Genomic DNA, 22,841 nt, shown 5'->3' on the forward strand with positions numbered 1-22,841 from the left:
CCACTGCTGCTTTGCTGCAGCAGGACACATTTAATGCTGTTACAGGCTCGGTGGAAATGCATGTAGAGGTGGGAGGGTGCAAGCACCATTGGAAGCCCTGAATAGACCAGGCTTTTGCAGGCACAACTGTTTCAGCACCTCTCTCAAGCAAGCGCAAATGTCAAGGCTCTGGACAGGTGAAAAGCGTGTTGTGAATGAGCCAGTACTGCTAACAATAAGTAATATTTTCTTTTTAAAGGTCCATGGTGTAAAAAAGGTTTATGAGGGATTGGCCATGAGGGGATCAATCTCCCTCACCTATTTAATTCCTCCTAGGATTTCTTGATGCTTTTGTCTTCTGGAGCAAGGTTTCTGTAGGAAACCAAACTGTGGAGACAGCACAGAGATGCAAGAGAATAAGCTGACACAGAACAGCAGTTAAGGGTGTATCTCTAATAATTTACTGGAGCTCACCCTCCTGACCTTTCTGTATTTAGATCAGCAGGAAGGGTGCATAATGAGGGCTGCAAGAGGGCAACCAGGTTCTTACAGCTGGTCAGGCGAATTAGCGTGAATTGCTTGGCAGTTCACCAAAAGCAGACCAATGAGGGCTCTTCATAAGGGAAAAAAAAAAAATCTTGAAGGTGGCCAGTCCATGGGTAGGATTTTTCAGATTTCTAACCTGCTACAGAGTAGAACAGTGGTTCAGTGTTTCAGAGAGGCGCCACGGCCATGGGCAAGTTGCCTTTGTCTGACACATTTCAAAAACCCTTCTGCTCCACCACCCTCTGCAGTTTCTCACTCCCCCCTCCCCTGCATGCTTTTTCCCTATGTCCTTTAGTGTCGCTGTGTCCTGGAGGAGTAGGGGAATTGTGAACACCTAGCAAGGTACTCTCCCTTTCCTCACTTGAGCACAGGGCTGTCGAGTTTTCAGCCTTCAAGACCATGCTCATCACCAGGCATTGTAGAGGCAAGATCTTTTGTAAAGATAACTCCTGGGAGCCAGGTACTTTAAAAACCTTCCCCTCCACACCTCCTCCAATCCATGCAAATGGCAGAAAATTGGTTTATCCACTCAATCCTCATGCTGTCATTCCCTTTTCACCTGACTATTTAATTTCTGTGACTGTGGAGAACCTGCATAAAACCAGAAGTCACCTGTAAAGTGCGGTTATTTATATTTTTGTTCCAACTAGTAAGGCTGTGGCATGGCACGTGCTCTCTCTTCCTAATACTCTCCATATGTTCTTCGAATTGAAATGTGTTTTCCAGTAGATGATAGTTACTGGCTAGTGGCATCCCTCTGAAATGATCTAGCAACATTTCCCTGCCCTCTCTATGGCCTGGATCAGGTCTGTGGAAAGAACCAGAGCTGCTGTGTCCCAGAAGAAGATGGAAATGGAAATGCATCCCTGCAGGACAGGAAAAACTACCTTCCATCTCGTGCAGTTTTCCATCTGCAAGCCATCCTTGCCACAGCAGACAGCTTCTTGACCTCCCCTCTCCTCTCCCAAGAAGACAGTTGCTCCCCTTATGTGGCCATACTTTGGGGCAAGAATGGTTATGGGTATTTGGAGTAAGTAGGAAGAAAAACGATATGTGTGGTTTCGGTATACGGTATTTCAGAAAAGCTGAGGCATTGTACAGCACTGTTGGCCATCTACTCATCTCCTCAAACGAGCAGCAGGTGCTTCAGATTTTGACTTGCAGAGAGGCATAAGGGTGTCATGAACATTGCATCTGCCTCACGTCCATGTTGCCATCCCTCAGCCTCTGACATCAGCACGATGGCCAGGGCCACTGAGCCTGGCTTGCTCTGCAAACAGCACTTCTGCGGGTTGTTTTCTAGCATTGCCAAAATCACCAGCCTTTACCAGGTTGTTTTTATAATTTGCTCTTGGCGTACAGGTGTTGGGGCAAAGAGACTCATCACATGTAAATAAACAAATAATCACATCTTTCTGATTTGAATGGCTGTGCTGTCAGACGTGACAAAGGATTTTGCAGCACATGCTGCAATAAGATATTTTAAATCTCATTCGAAGCCCATCAGCTTCCCTACTCCACAGAAGGGAGATAGTGAACAGCACATACTTCAAAGAGACATTTTAAGGACTAAAAACACGTTCACATGGGGCTTTGAAAATGCATATAAATCACAGGTGTTAACACTGAGATCTCGTTTATTTGAAGTTGTGTCTGTTTGCAATGCAGTCCTGACCTCCCCTTGCTGCTATGTGCCAGGGCGCTGTCAGGCAGGAGGATATGGCTGCCTGGCTGCCCACCTTGGGGAAGCACAAAGAGACAGTGGGATTGAGGTTGACCTTAGTGGCTGAGCACTGTGGCGTGGGACATGTCTACCCTGGTGGTAGCATCCCGCCCACTGGTTGCTGGAAAGCAGTCACTGTCACATTTTAGGAGAAAAGGCTGTATTTTTTCATGTCCAATTTTCATGCTAATTACTTAAATACACTTGGAAAAGAAAACACCAAATACCTAACAATGAAAGAGTGTTGAAGTTGCAAAGTCCTGTACAGGACTCACAGCCTTGCCAACCCCTGGAGGCCCAACAACCTGCAATCACGCTTGGGGTTCTGCAGGACCCCTGCCTCCTTCAGGAAATGGCAAGAGGTTTAGGATTTCCTTTCCAGCTGTTCAGGACACACCGCTCCAGCCCCAGGCTTCCTGAAAAGCCATAGGTCTTTAAGTGCCCTACACAGCAAGGCTTTGCAGGTATTACTACACTCATCTCCCCAGGCCTGTGTGGTAGGTAGGAGACTGATGTTGCCTCATCAACTCCTGGTGAAGAGACATGCAGCAGGACCAGGGTAATTGCCTACAAAAGCACACCCGGATTCTGGGATTTGAGGCACCTAGACCAGGAGCTTTGGAACATTAGCAATTTTTACAATGCTTTGCACATTCAGAGCACAGCTCCAAGTGTAATGAAGGGTGCTCAGCACTTGCCACTCTAATAGCAACCCAGGAATGAGGGCATTATCCGGACTGTCTCTGAAGAATAGATGAAAACATCCTTTTGTGGGAAAACCAGCAGTCATTCACAACCCACATGCAGAAAGGGACTGAGTTACAGTTGCACAAGCACTCATGTTGTTGGCATTTCCTTATACCTCAGGCTGCAATGCCAGAGGAGTTTTTTCTCTGTGGTGTCATTAGTACCAAGTTCTGCTGTATCCATGGGCACACCTGGGACAAGCCAGGGGCAGGAGACAATGACCACAGGGCTGAGCACAGCAGCATGGGTGCTCAGAGCATGCCTTGGGCCAGCCAGAGGCAGTGGGGCTGCATCCTTGCCTCAGCCTTGCCAGCACTGCTGTGCTTGGCCTTATTACCTCTGCAACTTGGAATCATAAAAACATTATTACCACCATACTCTAACCAACTGAGCTAATCTCAGGGTTATACAAGTTGGAAAAGACCTCTAAGATCACTGAGTGACCTCACTGATTACTTTGGAGTGGTCGAATGATTTAAGTACCAACTAATACGTACGACGGGAGTGTATGATGTGTGACACAGACCATATTAGCTGGGCATTTGGTACCTGCTGTGGAAATGCAGTTAAACACCATTCAGGAGACAAGCAACAGCCTCTGGGCTGTGTTAGAGGCCAGTGTTGTCTTTGTCCTTGCAAACTTTTCTGCCCACTGCCACGTATGGGCTCTGTGCTTCCTGTTCCCCTCTATGAATTCCCAGGCTTCCAGCTGAAAATCCACCCAGGCCTGTGGGGATTTGTTTTCCTTTGTGGCACAGTGGACACTGATGCAAATCTAAGGCCCTTTACAAATGCAGACCAGCACTTTCCTCCTATGCCTTGCTGGATATATACATAATCACTTGGGATAAGCTTGGAAGAGTAATGTGAACCTCACTGCAAACCCACCAGTCCCCAGTGACAGGATGGGGGGCTGGGAGCAACCTCCGTAAAGCTTTCCAGTGTCATGGGGTGGAATCTGTCCACATTTGGACAGCCCAACAGCTCACACTTGGGTGGCTCCCACGAATCCAGTGCAAGGGGTACCCACCAGTGAGTTTAGCACAGTGGGTTCTGCCGAGATGCCGGCCCAGTTCTGGGAGGACGGAAGGGAAGCGTGAAGACGAGGCACCGTCTCGCCGACAGCGCCTTCCTGAGTGGGCTTGAAGGCTTTTTTTTTGTTGATTTTTTTCTTCCTTCCCCCCCCCCCCCCGCCCCCAAGTTGCCAGAAGGCGTCGAGTCAATTGTCTGCAGCGAATTCCAGCGGGGCCGGTGCCTGGAGCGGGGAGCGGGGCGCGGGGAGCGCGGCGCGGTGCGGGGGGCGGGCGGGGCGGTGCGGGGGGCGGGCGCGGGGCGGTGCGAGGCGCGGGGGGCGCGGGCGGTGCGGGGGACGCGGGCGGGAGGCGGCGGCGGCGGCGGCGGGGTCGGCGATGGCTTTCGAGGCGCTGGCGGAGGCGGCGGAGCGGTGGTGCGCCCGCACGCCCTTCCAGCTCATCGCCGCCGAGGAGACGGAGCGGCGCATGGACTTCTACGCCGAGCCCGGCGTCTCCTTCTACGTGCTGTGCCCGGAGGCCGCCTGCGGGGACAATTTCGTGAGTGCCCCGGGAGGGGATCGGGGGTCACGGCCGTGCGCGGGTGCCCCGCGTGGGTGCGGGAGCGGGTGGGGAAGCCCTTGCGCCGCTTTGGGACGCTCCGTCCGTGCGGGTCGCCGGTGCTTGGGGGGAGCACCCGAGGGGGAGCGCCGAGGGGGCGGAGGACGGGGCCGTGCCCAGGAGGGAGGGATGCGGTGATGGAGAGCGGCGGGGCCGGGGGCCGGGGGGATCCTCCCACAATCTGCAAAATGGAGTCCGCTGGCGGTGGGGGGCGGCCCCGCGGGCAGGGGCACCCCCCTCGCACCCCTCATCCCCATCACTCCGGCCCAGGGAGGCTGCGGGCCCCGGGGCGGGCGGGGAGGAGGGGTGCGAGACCCTCCCCCCCGCCTCCCGCGCCCTGCGGGGTTGCAGCTGCTGCTCCCCCCGCGGCGCCTCCATCCTCCCGGGATGCCGGGCTGGGGCACGGCGCAGGGACGGGCGGACTGGCAGGACTGTCACGGCAAATGGAGAATGGGCAGGGATAAAATGGAGTCAGGATGACAGGAGGGCCGCGCCCCCCCCGCCGCTCCCCCGGGCCCGCCGGGGCCGGGGAATCCGGGCAGGTGCCGCCGCGGCCGCCGCGCCCCTTCCTCGCCCGCCCGTCGCCGATTTCAGCGGCAAGTTCGTGCAGAAAAGGCACCGGCACCACAGCACTGGGCTTTGGGAAGGGTGTCGGGGGGTGCTTTTCCCCTTGTCCAGACCTTCCCGATGGTGAGCAGAAGTGCAGGAAGAGTCACCGAAAAGCGGCACCTCGACACGAGGTTTGTAACCTGCCAAGTGCGAGTTAACTTCAATGAAAGGGTTTTATTTTGCTCTTTTTTTTTTTTTTTTTTTTAAACAAAATAGCTCCTAGCACAGATCATTATTGTAGGAATGTTGTAGGTCTTTCCCTTCCCGGAGTAAGTCTTTTCCCTCCACCTGCTTGACAAATATTCGCTAATTCCCTTTTGAACAGGTAAGCGCGGAGTTACCTCATTTGACAGATGGGTCCATGGAAACAAAGAGCCGTAAAGTGACTTCTCCTGGACCACAGATCCCAGCAAGCAGGATATTTATTTATTGTGTTGGGCAGATGGTCATGCTGAATTATGAAAGAAGTTATCTGGAGTTTAGTTATGCATCTGTCCAGGGATGATACATGAGGTCTCCAGCTGTAGCAGTGGAGCATCTCAGGGTGTGGAGTCTCTCAGTCCTCTGTGGGACTAGCCCTGCACATCCATCTTCCCAGCACCTATGAGCCTGTCAGACCCCAGTGCTCATTCCTCTCTAGAGATGCCTGTGCCCAGAAAGGGCCATGCCTGATGGACTCTTAAGCAGGGATAAATCCAGTGCAGCACTAGGCTAAAACTATGATTGGACACTAATGCTATTGGAAATTGCAAAGAAAGCCCATTATTTTTCTTAGACATGTTTTGTTTCTTTATACATTGCTCAGTAATTGAGTGAACTCTTTCAAATCAAAGTCTAGTCAACTTTAAAAAAAAAAAATCTTAAGCAGTTTCAGACTCAATTCCCATGCTTCCAACACTGACCTTTTTTTTTTTTTGAGTTTTCAGTCACATTTCCCCCTCTTTTGACAAATATTTTCATTCCAGGGTACCTGTGGGAAAGACTCCCTGCCCAGAGCCACCAGTAGTAAACCTGAACAGAAGGACCAACTCTAATGTGGAACATAAACAGTGGAAAACTAGAAGCAGTGTTTTCTTCTGTCTCTTTCAGCATTAGTACTTGAGGCACATTTTGTAATGATAATACTTTTAAAACAGGCAAATAGGTGTCATTCTTAATTTTTTTCCTGTTGATGGTGTCTCTTTAATGTGATTATGACCCACTAATGAGCAGATTCTCCAGAATCCTGTTTTCTGCTCCTAGTGTACTGTGGGGCTTAATTTCTAGTCCCAGCTTGGCTATCTTGGGGTTTTTTGCAGTCTTGTTTTTTTCCCTTATTTTCCAGAAGATAACTTTCCTTTCTACAAGCGATTACAGGCTAAAGTTTATTTTAAGAAGAGTTAATAAAAGCCAAGAGACTGAATGTAATTTGCACTTTAAGCCTTGTTGCATGGCTCCTTTACCACAATGGAGTGTGAAAGTGAGTAAATATAAACAGAATTCACAGTGACACACTTTACAGCCTTTTTGCACCCTGTGACTCGTATAAAGGAGCCTTACATTTAATAAGTATCTGGTGCCTGGTATTCTTGTATTCTTTTTTTATGTCTTCATTTCATAATAATGCAACTTAAAAAGCTGTGTAGGAGGTGCCAGAGAAGTCCATGATAACCCACTTGTAAGGAGGAAATGATGAGCCTGATGTACTTAAAAGGGAGAAGGAGAAAAACACGGAAAGGTTGCCAAGATCCAATCTGAGGGGGAATAATTCTGAATTTTGTATAAAATCAGAGATGGCAGATCACAACAATCAAATATTTTTAATTTACTGAAAAGCTATATTTGAGCTAGGTCTTTAACACGGTAGGGATGCAGGAAACCCATGTAGACGCTTATTGACATTTTCAGTACCACTTGGACACTAAAACTCTCTGAATCAGCATTTTAGATAGCTGAACTATGTATAATTTAGCTCCTGAGGCTTGTGGTGTTCTCAAGAAATTAATTGGCCTTGTGTAGCCATAATCAAGTAGGGTGAGGGGTTGTGATGTTATTCCTTGTCGTCTGTCATTTGTTTTGTCACCATGTTATTTATATACTGGTATTCAAAGTAACTGATAAAATAAATAAAAATATGAGGCCATTTTGATTCAAGATTTCCTGTAAAATATTTTAGAACAGAGCCAGTGAGTCTGAATATTTTCTGCAAATCGAATTATCCTCACACAGAAAAAGTTTTGCTGCCATGCTCAACGAGTCGGCTGGCTAGAAAAAGGTGGTCTAGCAAGTGACTTTGTTGTCCAGCAACACTGAGTGATCTAAAAGTGTGAAGGAAAGCAAACCCTTCCAGATGCAGCCCTATGAATTGTCTCAGCTATCTGCAGTGTGTAGATGCTGAGCTAAAATAATTCAACCATGATCCTGGGTCAGCTGAGGTGGAAATTAGTGTCTGTGTGCTTTTGTAGTGACACAAAGCAACTGTGAGCAAAACTGGGCAAGCTTGGAAAACACATACTCAGATGATGAGGTTAATATTTTTTTAATTAAACAGCCACAGCTGGGCACTGTGGTCCACCAGCTTGACAGCAGCCTGCTTCTCCCACTGCAAAGAGATCCTTAGGCATCAGGTTTTCCAGGAAAAGCATCTTCTTGTGTGTAGCCTTAATTACTGCTTTAACTTTTTAAGCAGGAGCTGAATCCTCAAATTACATTTGTTTTTATTTTGAGGCACCAAAATTCCTTTTGAAGGTTCCTCTGGAGACGCATGAGTCAGTGCTGAGACAGTTCCTGCACTGCCTTGGTGCAGAACTGAACCTCCACAGAGAGCTGTAGGCATTATAACCTATAGGCATTATAACCCTGGTATTTATTGAGATTTTTCTGGGGGCAAAGATGAAATCAAGCCATTTCCGAAGGAGATACGTGCACCAATGGCATGTGAGACCTTTCATAGGGCATTTGTTGCTACAGACAACATTTTAAATCTTCCACACATAGAGAGATTGTTGGAAGCCTTACTTGCTTATTGCCTCATGATGCTATGCAAAAAAGTCTCCTCAAAAACTCAGTGATCAAGTTACTCCCTTAGGTTTACCCCTTATGCTAGATCATCTTATTCTGCAGTACTGCTGACAAATTCACACTGGAGTCTAAAGCATGGTACAGCTTGAAAAGAGATTGTAAAAACATGGTAGGACAACATGGAGTTACCTTTCCCTGGAGAACGAAGTACCTATTATTTATTGAAGGGCGGGACTTGATTTTTATTTATGTAGAAGCTCCTGTGTATAGCTCTGGTAGTCGAAAGAAGCCACAATTTAAACAAGAATGAGGATCTCAGCAGTCATAACGGTTTTATACGTATAAACAATTACAACAGGTTTAGCATGAGCCAGGAATTGCCAAGCTGCAATATCCAGCTCTGAAGTTCGACGAAAAGATTAGGAATAACTAAAGAGTCATTGCTAACCTGAAGTAAGGAGCCAGAGCTCCAAAATCTTGAGGCTGTTCTTAAAATGTTCTAATTTGAAAGTGTTCATTAGTTATTTTATAGAGGGCTCATTTGAGTTCACTTCATGTACCTTCTGCCTTTTTAGACCACAGAAATCACAAAGTGCAGGCTTTTTTTCTGCCTTTTTTTTTTGTAAACAGAAGCTGAGATTTAGTTGTATATTTATAGGTTTGCAAGGCCCATGACTCTAAGATGGCATGAAGTATCATGAGACTTGTGGTATGTGCATTTGAGAGTTGGCAAGACTGCAAAGAACTTATTTTTATTGCCAGAATGGTTAAGAGATGACTCTGGTTATATGGAAGAGCAGAACCTACTCAGTAATGCAGAGTTGTTTTCATAACAAAACATTTCACTATGTTTATGCTTGTAACATGCAACAAGCAGCAAAGAAAATGTAGGTCAAGTGAGGTTCATAGCAAAGCAGCTAGTTTTTATCTTAAAGGTGCAGCTTAGATGATGTTAAATACTGTTTTCTTTCTTTAAGTGTAAAACTGCATCCCTGGCAGGTACTCACCACTGAAGGGAAGGCGACATGCAAGCCTTATGTTAGGGATTGAAACATCTGTCATTTTGAGTCTTTCCCTGAATGTTAGTTAAGCTTCAGAGAGACCCTCCTTTTTCCTTGTTTAAGTGTAACCTGCTGTTTATAGCAGAGTAAAAAGCTGCACGGCACTTTGGGGAAAAGAGCTGCTGTGCAAAAAGAGAGGTACCAGAGTCTCAAACCAATTTGGCAGTATCGTGCTTCTCCGTGTAGCTGACTGCCTAAGACAGTTCCATGCAAAAAATCTTCCAAAAGAAAGTCTTTAAGGTTATACATTAGCTTGTGCTGTGTGCTGCCCTTCTTGTCTGAGCACTCCCACCGTCACTTGCCAGCTCTGTTTCAAACGAAAAACCTCCTAGCAGCAGAATAAACATCAGTTTTGGGAGAGGTTTCGCAGAGTCAGGCTGGGGGAGCAGCATCTCTGAAGCAGGAGCAAGATGAGAGGAAGATCTGAAATGGGTTTAAGTGTGCCTACCTGTGAAGAGATGATCAGGTTGTAAGAGGAGTAAACCTCAAAACAGGGAGGGAGGCTTGAATTGTCAGGATGTTGTGAGTGCCCAAACATCTCTCCTTGGCTCTGTGTCTAGACTGCGGGTGTATTTTACATCTTTTCTTCTGCATCGTCAAGAGAATTGCACATCAAGTTCCACCTCCAGGGTCGCATCATATTTGCACTAACGCCAGGAAGAGAAAGAGATGCTTTGTCTCCCTGAGGGCTTCATTGCAGTGGGTGATGCAGAAGAAGAGAAAACCCAACATGACTTCCAGGTCTGAGCAGGACTGATGTCAAATGAAAACACCTTTATGGGTAAAATGTGTATGTACAAAGTGTACATACCCTTCATTGCTGGTGCAGTCACGAGGCATTTTCACTTCTGGATCTACTTCCCTGCTTTCTGATGCATCGTGTTAATAAAATGCAGGTTCCTTCTCAGAAGCGTGGCTTCTGAAACAGCCTGCAGCGCCTGTCCCCAGGGTGGGTCTTGAACTGCAGGAGGCTTGGTGTACTTTGGCAGATGTTTACAACATGTGACCTTATAAAATCACATGGAAAGGTTGGCATGAATTCCTGTTAATGCCTTTACTTTCTTGTGTTGCTGTTGGCTTTCAGCACGTGTGGAGCGAAAGTGAAGACTGCTTACCTTTTCTGCAGCTCGCACAGGATTACATCTCCTCCTGTGGGAAAAAGACACTCCATGAAATATTGGAAAAAGTCTTCAAATCCTTCAGACCTGTAAGTGCCTTTTTTTACTTCTAAAGATTGACTGTTGCCTGCGACTTAATAGAGCAGCACTGGATACAGCAAGGTGTTTTTTTCTTCTCCAGGAACTTATACCTCCAGTCAGCTGCCTGGGCACATGAGTGTTATACATAGACTACTGTTAGGCCGTTGGAAATTGTTTCTTGGAAGTTAGCTGCCATCTCTGTGTTTGAGAGGATGAGATTCCCATCCGGGGTGGGAGGCCAACTGGTGCGTCAGCCGGTGGCAGCGGGCAGGGACTTGCATCCTGCTGATGCAGCGCTGACTCCGAGGAACGGGACACGAGTCAGCGCTGTGGGACTTTGTGGCAGAATTGTTTCCTGGCACTGGAATTGGGGAGTTTTGCAAGGATATGAGTAGCAAGAGTAAACCTCTGGGAAGCTGGAAGTACGGTCTCTCCTCAGAGTGATTTGTTTTATTTTATGTTTGGCTTTTTTTTCCTCCCGAGTGATCCAGATTTTGCTGTTAGGATGGTTGCCACTTGGTATTTGCAAACGCCAGTTTGGTCACTGCTTGAGAAGAAGTTGGAACAGAAACTGGGTTTTGTGGAGAGGGGGCATGTGTGTTTCTGTTTTGCTGCTGCTCAGCTTTCTCTGTCCTTGTTTAACACTAAGATTTGGGTCAAAGCCTGGATTTCATTAGGGTGAGGTGTCTTAGGCTGGCTGTTGTCCTTCATTTTTGCCAAATCCTCCCTTTGCACAGCCTCTCCTTTTGAATGCTTGGGGCTGGCTAACGACTTGGTGCAGAGCAGAGGTTCATTGCCAGAGCCATTCTCCCATGATGTCCTTGAGAAAGTTGACTGATGGACATTTTTATACTCAACTGAAAATGTAGACCTTTTCCCCTCCTGTCTTTTTCTGGATGACTGAAAATGTATCCCAAGTATTTAGTATTTAGTGCAAAAGGGAGGGCCTGGAGCACTGCAGTGAAAGCACTGGCCCTCCCTGTGTTACACCCTTGCAATGATTTGCCGCAGACCGCCACAGCTGGGCGACATAAAAGAGCATAATTTTAAAGAATCCTTTGAGAGGCTGGAAATAAATAGAACAGATGCACACTTTTCTTAGAAAGGACTGGAAATCTGATCTGTCACTACAGCTGCTTGTAATTGTGAAAACATACAAAAAAATATAAATATGCTTCCCAGAACAGTATTTGGCTCTTGGATCTTCATAGTTGTTTTCTCCTACTCAGAGAAGCTGTGCCTCTGATGAGAAACTTCCACTGGTTTAACTAAAGAGGACTTCAGAAAGACTTAATTCAATTGGTACAGATTACTTATTTCATTTAAACCTCATTTATTTCTGCATAGTTTAAGTTACTGAGAAATTCAGTCAAACCAAGTTGAGCTGCTCTTCAAAATAAAAAGGTTCAAAGCAGGAGGAGCCATTATGCTCATGTAGCCTGGGCTCTTCATTAATACATCACATTTCACCCCATGATTCCGACAACCAAGCACATAAATCATGGTTGAACTGGAATGTGTCTTTTCCAAAGACACCCCTCTTGATGTAAAGTCTTCAGGTGAATTAAAGGGTACAACACTGCTGGGCACTTTCTCTTCTCATTATTAGTTATGGTGCTCTGAAAGTCTCTTTTGTTTACAATCTACATTCTTCTAGTTTTGCCTCCTAGCTGTTGAATTTTGTTTTGCTTTTGTTTGCTCAAAAACAGTGTCCTCAACTGCCAGAAACCTCTTGCAGACTGTAATCAAGTACCTCTTCATTTTCTCTTGGATGTACCACAAAGTTTCTCGGATTCTCCTTTGGCGTAGTACTGAGAGATTTGCATCTGTATAACAAAACTGGGTTTATGATTTGAGGTACGGTTTTATGTAGATAAGTCTAATAAGGAATGTACTGACATTTTCCCCTTATTGTAATTATTAAAAATAGCACATACATGGTAGGAAAGATTTTTTAAAACTGAGTGGTGTTACCACAGATGTATGGAAACAGTTATTTTGTGCCCTCAGGTCTTTTCCAGAACAAAGTCACTTTTCTTCAGTATTGGGAAATTATTTCCTTGGCATCACTTCATGCTATCCCATGTCCTTTTTCTGCTGGACCCCTTTTGCTAATGAAACCATCTTGCTGTCAGCTTTAAGGTAACAGTGCATTTGCAGGGCATTTCTTCTCCACTGTCCCAAGCAAATCTGCTGTCAGAGACCAGTCTGGCAAACTTCAGTTTGAAAAATGTCAGTTTAGGTAAAAACTGCTGAAGGTCAGACTGGGCTCTTCTGAAGTATCTGGTGGTCCTGGTTATCAGTCTGGGAGGAGGGGGTACTAGGTTTTTGGCATGTGCTTGCTAAGCACCTTTTGAAAGTCTTCTCCATTTCAGTATTCCCAACAGACACCCAAGATTATTAGACAGTTCTGAAATTCTTTGTTGGGGTCCTTTGAAGGGAAATACTTAGAATAAAATAGTGACAGTGCATCTGCATCTTTCCATGCCCTTATGCACAGCATGAGCATCTGCCCTCCCATAACTGAGGGGTCCAAGACCAATATTTGTCCAGTAACGGAGCTCAGCTCTGCTCTGCACATTCACAGTGACAGACCAGCTGTGACTTCACAAGTTTACCCTGAGGCTGTGGGGTAGGAAGGGACTGGCTGCTGCTGCACAGGGCCCTGTGTTTCAGAGACAGTGAGAGCAGGGATGCCCAGCAGTTGGCATCCGTCTCAATGAGAGACAGATTTCCCTCTGCTCACTACTCTTCCCTGGGCACAGAAGGCAGTGAGGGTGCTCTGGGGCTGCTCACCATCCCTCACTCTCTCAGGCATCTCTCCCTAATGTTACAGTGCCAGAGCAAGATATTTCATTAGACAAGGCTTTTAAAAAGTGTTGGTTAACCTGCAACAGCTAAACCACACCTCTAAACCCTGCTGTAGGCAAGGTCAAGCTTTTTCTTTACTGAAGTCAGGGGGGGGAATGTTGTCTTTGCCCATTAATGCCTTCCTGGATCAGTTTCCACAAAACTCTGATTTGCCTTATTATCCGCTTATTCAGGGAACATCCAAAAGTGCCAGACACCATGCAGGTGCATGGTATCAATCAACAGCACTGGGTTCAAATACTGTTACTTGCCTCAGAGCATCCCACTCTTCCAATGCCCTTGTCTCTCTGGTGTCAGAGGTGCCACACTCAGGTGCCAGAGGTGCCCATGCTAGTTCTTGTAAGCATATCTGCCTGGAGACTAAGCCCTTTCCACAAGGATTCAACAGAACTGTGTTGTCTCTAGTCTAGCATCACATGGACCGCTAAAGCTCAGTCTTGTACTTGGTTAATTTATCAGTCTGCCTGTGCATCAGCTTTTGGTAGGAGGCAATGTCACTCTACCTCTGTGACTTAATAACTACTAGATTATTTGTATAAAATCAGGGCACTTGGGAAGAGTTAAGAAAGACAAATTTAAGAAATGCCTGAGGGACATCACACGAACTGGTAACGTTTGCAGAGAACCAAGGCTTGAGTTGTACAATTCAGTGGCAAATTCCGGGTGTCGCACACCGCACTCCTCTTCAACCTGAAAAAGCCTACATCTGAACTAGGGAGTCTGCAGTGTAAAAGCCATTTATCCCATATTCACTGAATTCATACATATCCTGGTGACCTCTCCTTTACCTCCAGATGGGTAGTTTGGCCAGCAAGAATAAATAGATGTAGTTCAGGCAGTGCTGCCACTGGTTTTTATCTTCTCTCCCTGTTTTCCTCCCTCCCTTCTCACCATGCTCCTGTCTTCCTCCTCTCCACGGGTCTCCACCTGGCAGTTTTGTTCCCCTTGGCTCTTTGACTGATGGATCAGCTCTCTGTTTCTACACCCCTTTCCTCTTTTACCTCTTTTCTCCTTATTTTTGCTCTCCAATTAAATCCTTTCAAGTCTGCCACATAGCTGATAATGTAATATGTGAAGCAGATATGGATTAGAAGCAGAAACTAGGATTCAGCCTCTAAAAGTGAGATCTGCATGGTCAAGGTCCTTGGTGCCTTGGAAGGTCATAAAGTGTCCGTGAGAGAATAAAACTGCATCTTCCTTGGAGGAGCCTCCCATCCTATCCTATCCCATCCCATCCCACCCCACCTCACCCTATCCCATTCCACTCCACGTCACTTCATCCTGTCCCCATCCTTCCTCCATAAAACCACCAACATCTGCAGCATCACTCTTATTTGCACTGCTCCAGAGGAAGAAGAGCTGGGTTTCCCAAGGGCGAAGAGAGAGGGGATGTGTGAAAAGCAGGATGTGTTTCCCATGCTTTGGGACTGTATAAGTCTTGGCGGTTCTTGTGGTGTATGTTGTGTTTTCCATGCTCATGTTTACATGAGGAAGTCTTGCAGTATCCCATAAAATGAAAACTCATGTGCCTCATTTCCTTGCAAATCAAGGAGGAATTATAACCAGAGCTGGGAAAAAAAAAATAGGGTCAAAACTCTTCCTGCCAAGTGATATAAACAGAGGAGTACAACACTCACATTTAATTTGAATCCACCAGATCAGTTTAGCAAAAAATAATACTGGTGTATAAGAAAGTCTAGAGAGCCCTTGCTTTTGCCTTTTGAAAACTGAGTATTTTAATTTTAGCTTCAACACAAAACAAAACCCCCGCGTCCTGAAAATGAACGAAGCAGTTTCACGTTCAGTTAAGCATTTGATTTGAAAGATATGTATGCATAGGAATTTACTTTGTTCTGCTCAGAAGACAAGAACATTTTCCGTTTGGAGTCTCTCTGTAAGTATTTTTAAAATACAAAGGAGGGGATTTAGTCAGAAAATTCTCCTTCCATTTCCCTGCTGAAGAAGCCCTGCAACTAAAAAACTGATTGTCTCCCAGTGACAGTGAGGAATACAAGCTTCATTGCATTCAGAAGCTAATTCTGTGCGTTGTATTTGTGTCCACTGAATAATCTTGAATGTTGATCACAGACTAAATTAGTTTTGGTCCCTGAAAATCTGCCTTGTCTCAGCCTTCTCATTTTCATGCTCTCACCTGGTGAGTGTCATCCTCCTCCCAATTTTTATGGGCTTTGTCTCTTTCAAGAGCTAACAGCTGCATCACTCTCCAGACAGAGTCTTTCATGCATCTGCGCTGATCTTCAAGCCCTTGCAAGCTATATACATGGTATTCCCAGTAATGCCTGGCATATGATTTTGCTTTGTGGCTATTAATAGCTGTTAGTGTAGGATTCTAATACGAGATTTCCACAGCAGATTTGTTATTTTGAGTATTATTTGGTTTATCTGTCTGCCTGACTTCTGTTGGCTTGGCAGCCTTTTGGAGGAGAGGAGAAAAGTTCAAACATGGCTGTTTGCTCCTTTTCCTGTAGTGAACAAGGCACGTTGCAGTGATCGGAGCCATCAGGTGGAGGCATCCAAACATTGTCCAATGAAGACAGGCTTGCAGTTCCTCACAAGCCCAGATCTAATTTGCAGAAGTTTAAAGGGGCTCAGACAGTTTTGAGTGGAATACACAGTATTTCTCACTACAAGGTCTTCACCCAGTGTACAAGGCTTTGTCTGGTGTGTTGGAGTGAAGGGTTCAAGTGAAGCATTTAACAGGTTGGATTCTTAAGGTTTTTAGGGAGTCCTTTCCTACTCCATACTAGCCAGTTCTGCATGAGGATGCTTTCTTCTTTGCCTTTTATAGTGTTGCTAAAAAACAATGTTAAACCAAGATAACTACTGCTACAGTATTATTATGATTCTTTCTGAAGTTAAACCACTGCCAAGTCTTAAACACTCGACAATTCATAATGCGACCTCAGGGAAGAATGTGAAGCTTTTTGCAAGTGCTTTGTTTTGGTTTTATTTATCTTCCGGTCTCTGAGCACTTAATTTGGTGTGAGGATGCATTTTCAACTCTTTCTCTATCCCAGGAGGGAGAGGAAGAGAGCCAAGATCATTATGCAATACTGTTATTCCAGGGTTTAAGGTTTTCAAGAAGTGGCATGTAGGATTTGTGTGAAGATTTGCAGTAAAGCTGCATGAGTGGGTAATTCACTGTTACACAGTATTTTCTCTTCTTTGTAGTTACTTGGGCTTCCAGATGTTGATGATGATGCATTTGAAGAATATAACGCAGATGTGGAAGAAGAGGAACCAGAAGCTGATCACCAACAGATGGGTGTCAGTCAGCAGTGATTTTCTGAGAAGCTAAAATAATTCGGAAGCCTTTGGTACCAGGTGGGGTCAGGTGGTCCCACGTTAGCCTGTTCGAATTAGCACATCACAAGGGGATATCTGGCTGCCAAGATAAAAGTTTCACAAAAAATGGTTTTAAAAAAAAAAAAAAAATAATAATTTGTGATGAGCTTTGCTAAGAAGTGACCTGAATTTTGCTCCTGCTTCAGTGGGTTTTCTATGGAGTTGTCTTGGTAGCATTCTGCCGCTATCAGTCTAGAAGTAGTTTTGTTGCTGACTTGTCTCTTCGATTTGTGCTCGAGAGTAGCATTCGCTGACGTGAATGTAGAGTACCGAGAATGTAGGAAACGTGTGGTGAGAGTGCCGAGTCCTCACCGGTGACCTTTCCAAGGAAACCAGCGCAGAGAGCAAACACCACACAACCTGCGCTCTTCTGTTTAGTTCAACAGCTATAGTTTTTGAAAAAGTACCAAACTTGGAGAAACTTCTCCTTAAAAACAGTAGTTTAATAGTGGTTGCTGCTGCAGAAGTGCTCGTGAAGGCTTAACAAAAATAATGGGAAGTAGGAAATCCAGGGGGTGTCAGACATATTAATGTTGTTTTACTGACACCTGAGTTTACAAGTGCTGAATTAATAACTGGGAGTAATGCGTATCAGCAGCACACATTATTGCCAGCCCTGGTACTCAAAACATCATGTGATCCAAAGGCAAGTGCTGCTTTCTTACAAATGAAGTAAAAAATAGCCATCGCCTATCCCACTTCTGCATGACAACCAACTTTAAGCTTTGCTGGTTTTGACACACTGCCAAATTATTACTCAAACCTCGTGGCATCGTAAATTAGAATCATAGAATATACTGAGTTTGAAGAGACCCATCAGGATCATCAAGTCCAACTCCTGGCCCTGCACAGAAGACCCCACAATCACACCGTGTGCCTGAGAGTGTTGTCCAAATGCTTCTTGAGCTCAGGCAGGCTTGGTGCTGTGACCACTTCCACTGGGAGCCTGTTCTAGTGCTCAACCACCCTCTGAATGAAAAACTTTTCCTGATATCTAACCTAAAGCTCCCCCAACTCAGCTTCCTGCCATTTCCTCATGTCCTGTCACTGGTCACGAGAGTGAAGAGATCAGTACCCACCCCTCTGCTTCCCATCGTGAGGATGTTGAAGACCGCAGTGAGGTTTCCCCTCAGTCTCCTCCAGGCTGAACAAACCAAGTGACCTCAGCTGCCCCTCATACGGCTTCGCCTCCAGACCCTGCACCATCCTCGTGGCCCTCCTTTGGATGCTCCCCAATAGCCTAATGGCTTTCTTATATTGTGGTACCCAAAGCTGCACAAAATATTCAAGGTGAGGCCACACCAGTGCAGAGCAGAGTGAGACAATCCCCTCCCTGGACCTGCCTAATGTCCCCCAGGACATGGTTGGACATGGTTGGCCCTCCTGGCTGCCAGGGCACTGCTGACTCATATTCAGCTTGCCATTGACCAGGATCCCCAGGTACCTTTCCATAGTACTGCTCTCCAGCCTCTCCTTCCCTAGTCTGTACACACAACCAGGATTGCCCTGTCCCAGGTGCAGAATCCAGCACTTGCCCTTGTTAAACTTCATCAAGTTGGTGAGAGATTGCCCATCTCCCTAATTTGTCGCAGTCTCTCTGCAGGGCCTCTGTGCCCTGGAGGGAGTCACTAAATTGCTCCTCCCAATTTAGTGTTTTGGCAAACCTACTTAGTACTCCTTTGAGTCCTGCATCCAAGTTGTTAATGAAGATGCTGAAGAGAACTGGGCTGAGAATGGAGCCCTGTGGAACCCCACTAGTGACTGGATGCCAGCCCAGTGTTACCCCATTCAGTATAACTCCTCTGCCCAACCTGTGAGCCAGTTGCTCACTTACCACATAACACAGTTATCCAGCTTGGTCCTGGACGTTTTGTCCAGAAGGATACTGAGAGAATATCAGAAACTTTACTGAAGTCCAAAAAGATGACATCTGCTGGCTTTCCTAGATCAGGTAGGTGAGTTACCCTGGCATACAAGGAAATCAGGTTCCACAAGCAGGACTTTTCCCTCATGAAGCCGAGCTGGCTGTGGCTGAAGACTGTGTGGTCCTCCAGGTGTTTTTCAATACCTCCCAGAATAATCTTTTCCATGATTTTATTGGGCACTGAAGTGAGACTGACTGGCCCGTCGTTTCCAGGGTCCTTCTTGAGTGCACCTTGAGTGCAACTTAACATTGAAGCCATAGGGGTATAAACCAGCACCTGGTTCTTAAAATTATGCTGGACCTCTTCCTCTCCCTGGGCCTTTGAGCTAGTGTGGTCATTTACACCTCTTTGAAGGGGAGCTAAAATACTACTACTTTGACTGATATAAAATCTTGTGAGTTTTATTTATCAGGGAACTTGCTCCCCAGAAGGGTTTGGTGAGGGTCTTGGTATAAAGGAGAGGAAGACCCTCATGTTTTATACCTGTTTTGCATAGATTTAAGTGACTTGGATGAGTGCCAGACTGTGAAGATGCAGGGTCTCTTTATTTACTTGCCTTTTGTACTGAAAATTTAAGAAGCAAAGATAATTCTGTTGTAATACAACTGAAGAAAAATGTTTCTAAATTCACTCCTTTTTTCCAGTTTTTTAAAAACCATTAGACAAAGGTCACACACTTCAAAAGCCCTTTTATATAGATTAGCTTTATAAAAACAAAGAGTGAGTGAAGAGAAAACGCTTGGACAACTCCTAGAAACAGCTCTCATCATTTTGAAAACCCTGTTATTAACAATATCTCCTTTTCAATAGACTTTTTAAAGACTCTTTTTCCAAGGTTACTAAAGAGAGCAAGTTTTCTTGGTGGTTTGATGATAGTGGCTTCAAGGATGCATAGCACATGATTTTTTCAGTTGGAGGCAAAGACCTTCTGTAACTGGGATGATGTGTGGTACCTGAGTCTGCACAGAAGTGTCTACAACACTGTAAAAGTCAGAGTTTAAGAATATAAAAAGAAAAAAAAGTGGAAGAAAACCAGAGCTTAATGCAACTTTGTACATTCTTTCAGCATGCAGTGTAAACATGGTAGTCGCAGCACATTTTCTATGGACTAGTGACGTGAGAACTGTGGCAGTTCATTGTATAACACTGTACAGCAGCAATAGGCTTTTTGCTTACTAAAATAAAGTGTAAGACCAGTGGTTTCCATCCCTGCTTTAAGTCCCTAAATTTTTCTTTCCTCTCCAGCTAGGACAGATACTATAACCTCAAACAAAGCCTTCCTTCAGGAAAACCTTTCTCTTCATAGCATCCAGTCCTTGGGTCGTGGCTTATACAAGTAGGGGCTGACTTTCCTCTGCTCTAGCATAATGCAAGCAAGCAGTTCACAGTAGCCCAAGCAGGAGGAATAGTCCTGCCATCCAGGTTTGCTGGCCACTTGCACCCTTTTGACTCAGGGGAAGGTGCAGGCACCCACCCACACACCTGCAGAAGCTGTGGCATGGCTGCATCGTGAGCTGGGCTGAGGGGTCCGTCTGACTGACATATAACCCTCTGCCTTTTTACAGACAGGTAGTTTTCCAGCTGGATCAATCCTACCATCTGGCTAAGTGTGTGGCTGCACAGACGAGTGCCAGCACAGCAGAGGGGAGGGTGCAGGGATGGACCGGGCTAGTAGCTGAAGAACTGCTGCTAAATGCACCTTGCACAGTGTTAGGGGCCCACGGCGGAGGTGCAGACCAGCCTAAATACTGTGAAGGATTGACTCCACAAGGCTCAGTGGAGAACTGGGCTCTGGCTGGCAGCAGGATACGTGGGAATTCAGGAAATGAGGAAAGACTGTAGGATCCAGTGCTTGCAACTGCATACAGGAGGTTGTAATATGTACTGCACTCTGCTACCTTTCCCTGTGTATTGATTGAATTGTTAGTGAGGGGTTGAACATTAATATGGTTGCAAGCAAACAACGCTGTAAATTATGTAGATATATTATTATTTTCTGTATTCACTAACTTACTTTTTTTTGGAATGCCATATACCATTTGGGTGACTTCCACACCAGACTACAAGTGCTGGACAGCTGGGGGCCCTTCTGCAGTGCACAGGCGTGCAAAACTCCCACTGATGCCAGCAAGATTTTGTTCAGATGGGACCTGCAGGACCAGGGGATGCGTGAGGCTTGGTCCTGCACAGAGCTGAGCGCTCTCGTTCCCTCTCACTTTGCTAGGAGTGGAATGTATTGAGCCCTGCTGCTGAACTGAAGCATGACCAACCAGCACTGAGAATAAACTGGAATTTTATACATAGAAAATATAATTTACATGTGTAATAAATGTGAATGAGCATTAATATAGAATGTATTTTATTGAAAATTATTGATTCCTTACTTTGACCAAATACATTTCTGTATTACTGTGTTACTTGTTCCATGCTTGCCAAACGATGCAAGAGATGCAAAACTGGTTTGGTTGTATTACCAAGTGGTTTTATATTTTATTTGTATTTTATTTTTCCCTCCCTCCCACCACATATTGCAGTTAGTAGCCATTCAATAATTAATCAGGGGTAGCATGACCCAGTGGCTAGGCTTGCGACTGAGACAAAAGGTTTGCCAACATAAATGCTTGCAAACCTGGGAAATGAGTGAAAAGATGTGGATTCGTAGCCATTGCCTCACCTTGAGCTTCAAGTAGGTCTCGGTGGCTGGGCGTTCAAAGCAGGCCTCTAGAAAATTTAGAAGGAGCAGGGTAACTCCTTCAGAAGTCCCACCTTAATCCTTTTGTGAAAGGGGCTATATTATTTACCCAGCAGTGTAAACAGTGTTTTAGATCTGTGGGTGAAAAGAGGCGCACCTGATCATTGCATATCCTCAAAGCAAACCACTAATGAAAGGACATAGAAGTGTGTCCCTTTTCCCTCGCCTTTTTCTTGTAGGCATTTCATGCTCTGACTGAATATAAATATACCAGAACAGAGCCTTTTGCAGAACTGGCACTTCTGAATATGAGTGGCATGGATGCAGTGAGCAGAGTGCGCTTGGGGGATGAGAAATACATGGGATGCCAGAGGGAAGCACAGATTTCAGAAATGTGACAGCTGGTTTGGGTAGCAGGGGCAAGAGTGAGCAAGGCCCCTTCCAGAGAGATGCTGTGATTTCTGAGACAGTCCAAACCATCCTGCCAAATGTCTGCTTATTGAACCCATGCAGTTTATAAAAAAGCTCCTCAGAGCTTTGGGACCTTGAGCTCAGTCATGTTTTTCCATTAGTGTCCTGCCTGATGAATGCATTCAGGTGATTGAGGGGGGAAGGGACGGAGAAAAAGCAAACTGAAAAGCCACCTCCTCTTCCTCAACATTATGATACTGTGTGAGTATGTAGGAGCAGCAGTCAGGGTGCAGGGTGTTCTGTTAGTGCCCAGTAACATCTCTTAAAAGGACTTGCTCCGTGCGTAGTGCTGTGCCTTTGAAAGTCTCATACTTGTAAAGAATGCCACTTTTTATGGGAATAGCCAGAGTTAGTTTTCCTGCACCAGTGACCTGCACACCAGCTGCTGCCTCTTGTTGCCTTGTCCCACATGAGGTGTGCTGTGTGAGGTGAGTCCTGGGGGCAGCGTGGAGGAGTTCCTGCTACAAGATAGCTTAGTAGGTCACTGCCCTTTCCCCCTTTACAAGGTGGGACATGAGGCTGTGACAGTAAAAGTGATTGCAATAACATTGTGGACGTTGTTTTGGAAGGGTGCCATTCAGGACATATTCCCAGCCTCTTTCATCACGTTTCCTGATCTTTCTCTGGGATCCAGGGCAGACACCCATGGCTATTTTGCTCAACGTCAGGTTTAGCTGTGGCAGGAGGCAAGATTACCAGTTCATCCATCCTTGCTCTGTGTCCATCCTTAGCCTGTGTCCATACTTCCCTCCTGTTTGTCCTTACCATTCTGTTCTTTTCAGAATTTCTCACTCACAGAAGAGGCGAAGTGTAGGAAGGGGGAGAGAAACACCTCTTACCTCCCACAGCTTGCAGCCGGGTGCATCAGTGAAAGCTCCAGTTCAGCGCAGTGTGTGTTACCAAGTCACACTGTCTTCTCTGCACAGGGGGATGAGGTGGCATGGGAGATGTGTTATCCCTCGAGGACTCATGAGTGATCCATGCCAGACAGGGGTTATGCAGAAGACAGCAGTCTTTTAGG

The 22,841-nt window shown here is 45.8% G+C and overlaps 1 protein-coding gene across 1 annotated transcript; it reads left to right on the top strand.

The window, feature by feature from the left end:
- The first annotated feature begins 4,365 nt into the window (after window positions 1-4,365).
- Window positions 4,366-21,051, top strand: MTURN (maturin, neural progenitor differentiation regulator homolog). The gene is made up of 3 exons (XM_032699665.1): window positions 4,366-4,566; window positions 10,381-10,503; window positions 16,559-21,051. The coding sequence occupies exons 1-3, from the start codon at window positions 4,405-4,407 to the stop codon at window positions 16,667-16,669; spliced, it is 396 nt and encodes a 131-aa protein (XP_032555556.1). The 5' UTR covers window positions 4,366-4,404; the 3' UTR covers window positions 16,670-21,051.
- The last annotated feature ends 1,790 nt before the right edge of the window (window positions 21,052-22,841 follow it).

This window comes from Chiroxiphia lanceolata, chromosome 1 (genome assembly GCF_009829145.1).
Source record: "Chiroxiphia lanceolata isolate bChiLan1 chromosome 1, bChiLan1.pri, whole genome shotgun sequence".
NCBI lineage: Eukaryota > Metazoa > Chordata > Aves > Passeriformes > Pipridae > Chiroxiphia > Chiroxiphia lanceolata.

Excerpts from the sequence above, each read along its gene's own strand:
- MTURN (XM_032699665.1), top strand. The coding sequence starts at position 4,405 with ATGGCTTTCGAGGCGCTGGCGGAGGCGGCGGAGCGGTGGTGCGCCCGC. Across the intron at positions 4,567-10,380 it reads CCGCCTGCGGGGACAATTTC|CACGTGTGGAGCGAAAGTGA; the intron begins GTGAGTGCCCCG and ends GTTGGCTTTCAG. Across the intron at positions 10,504-16,558 it reads TCTTCAAATCCTTCAGACCT|TTACTTGGGCTTCCAGATGT; the intron begins GTAAGTGCCTTT and ends TCTTCTTTGTAG.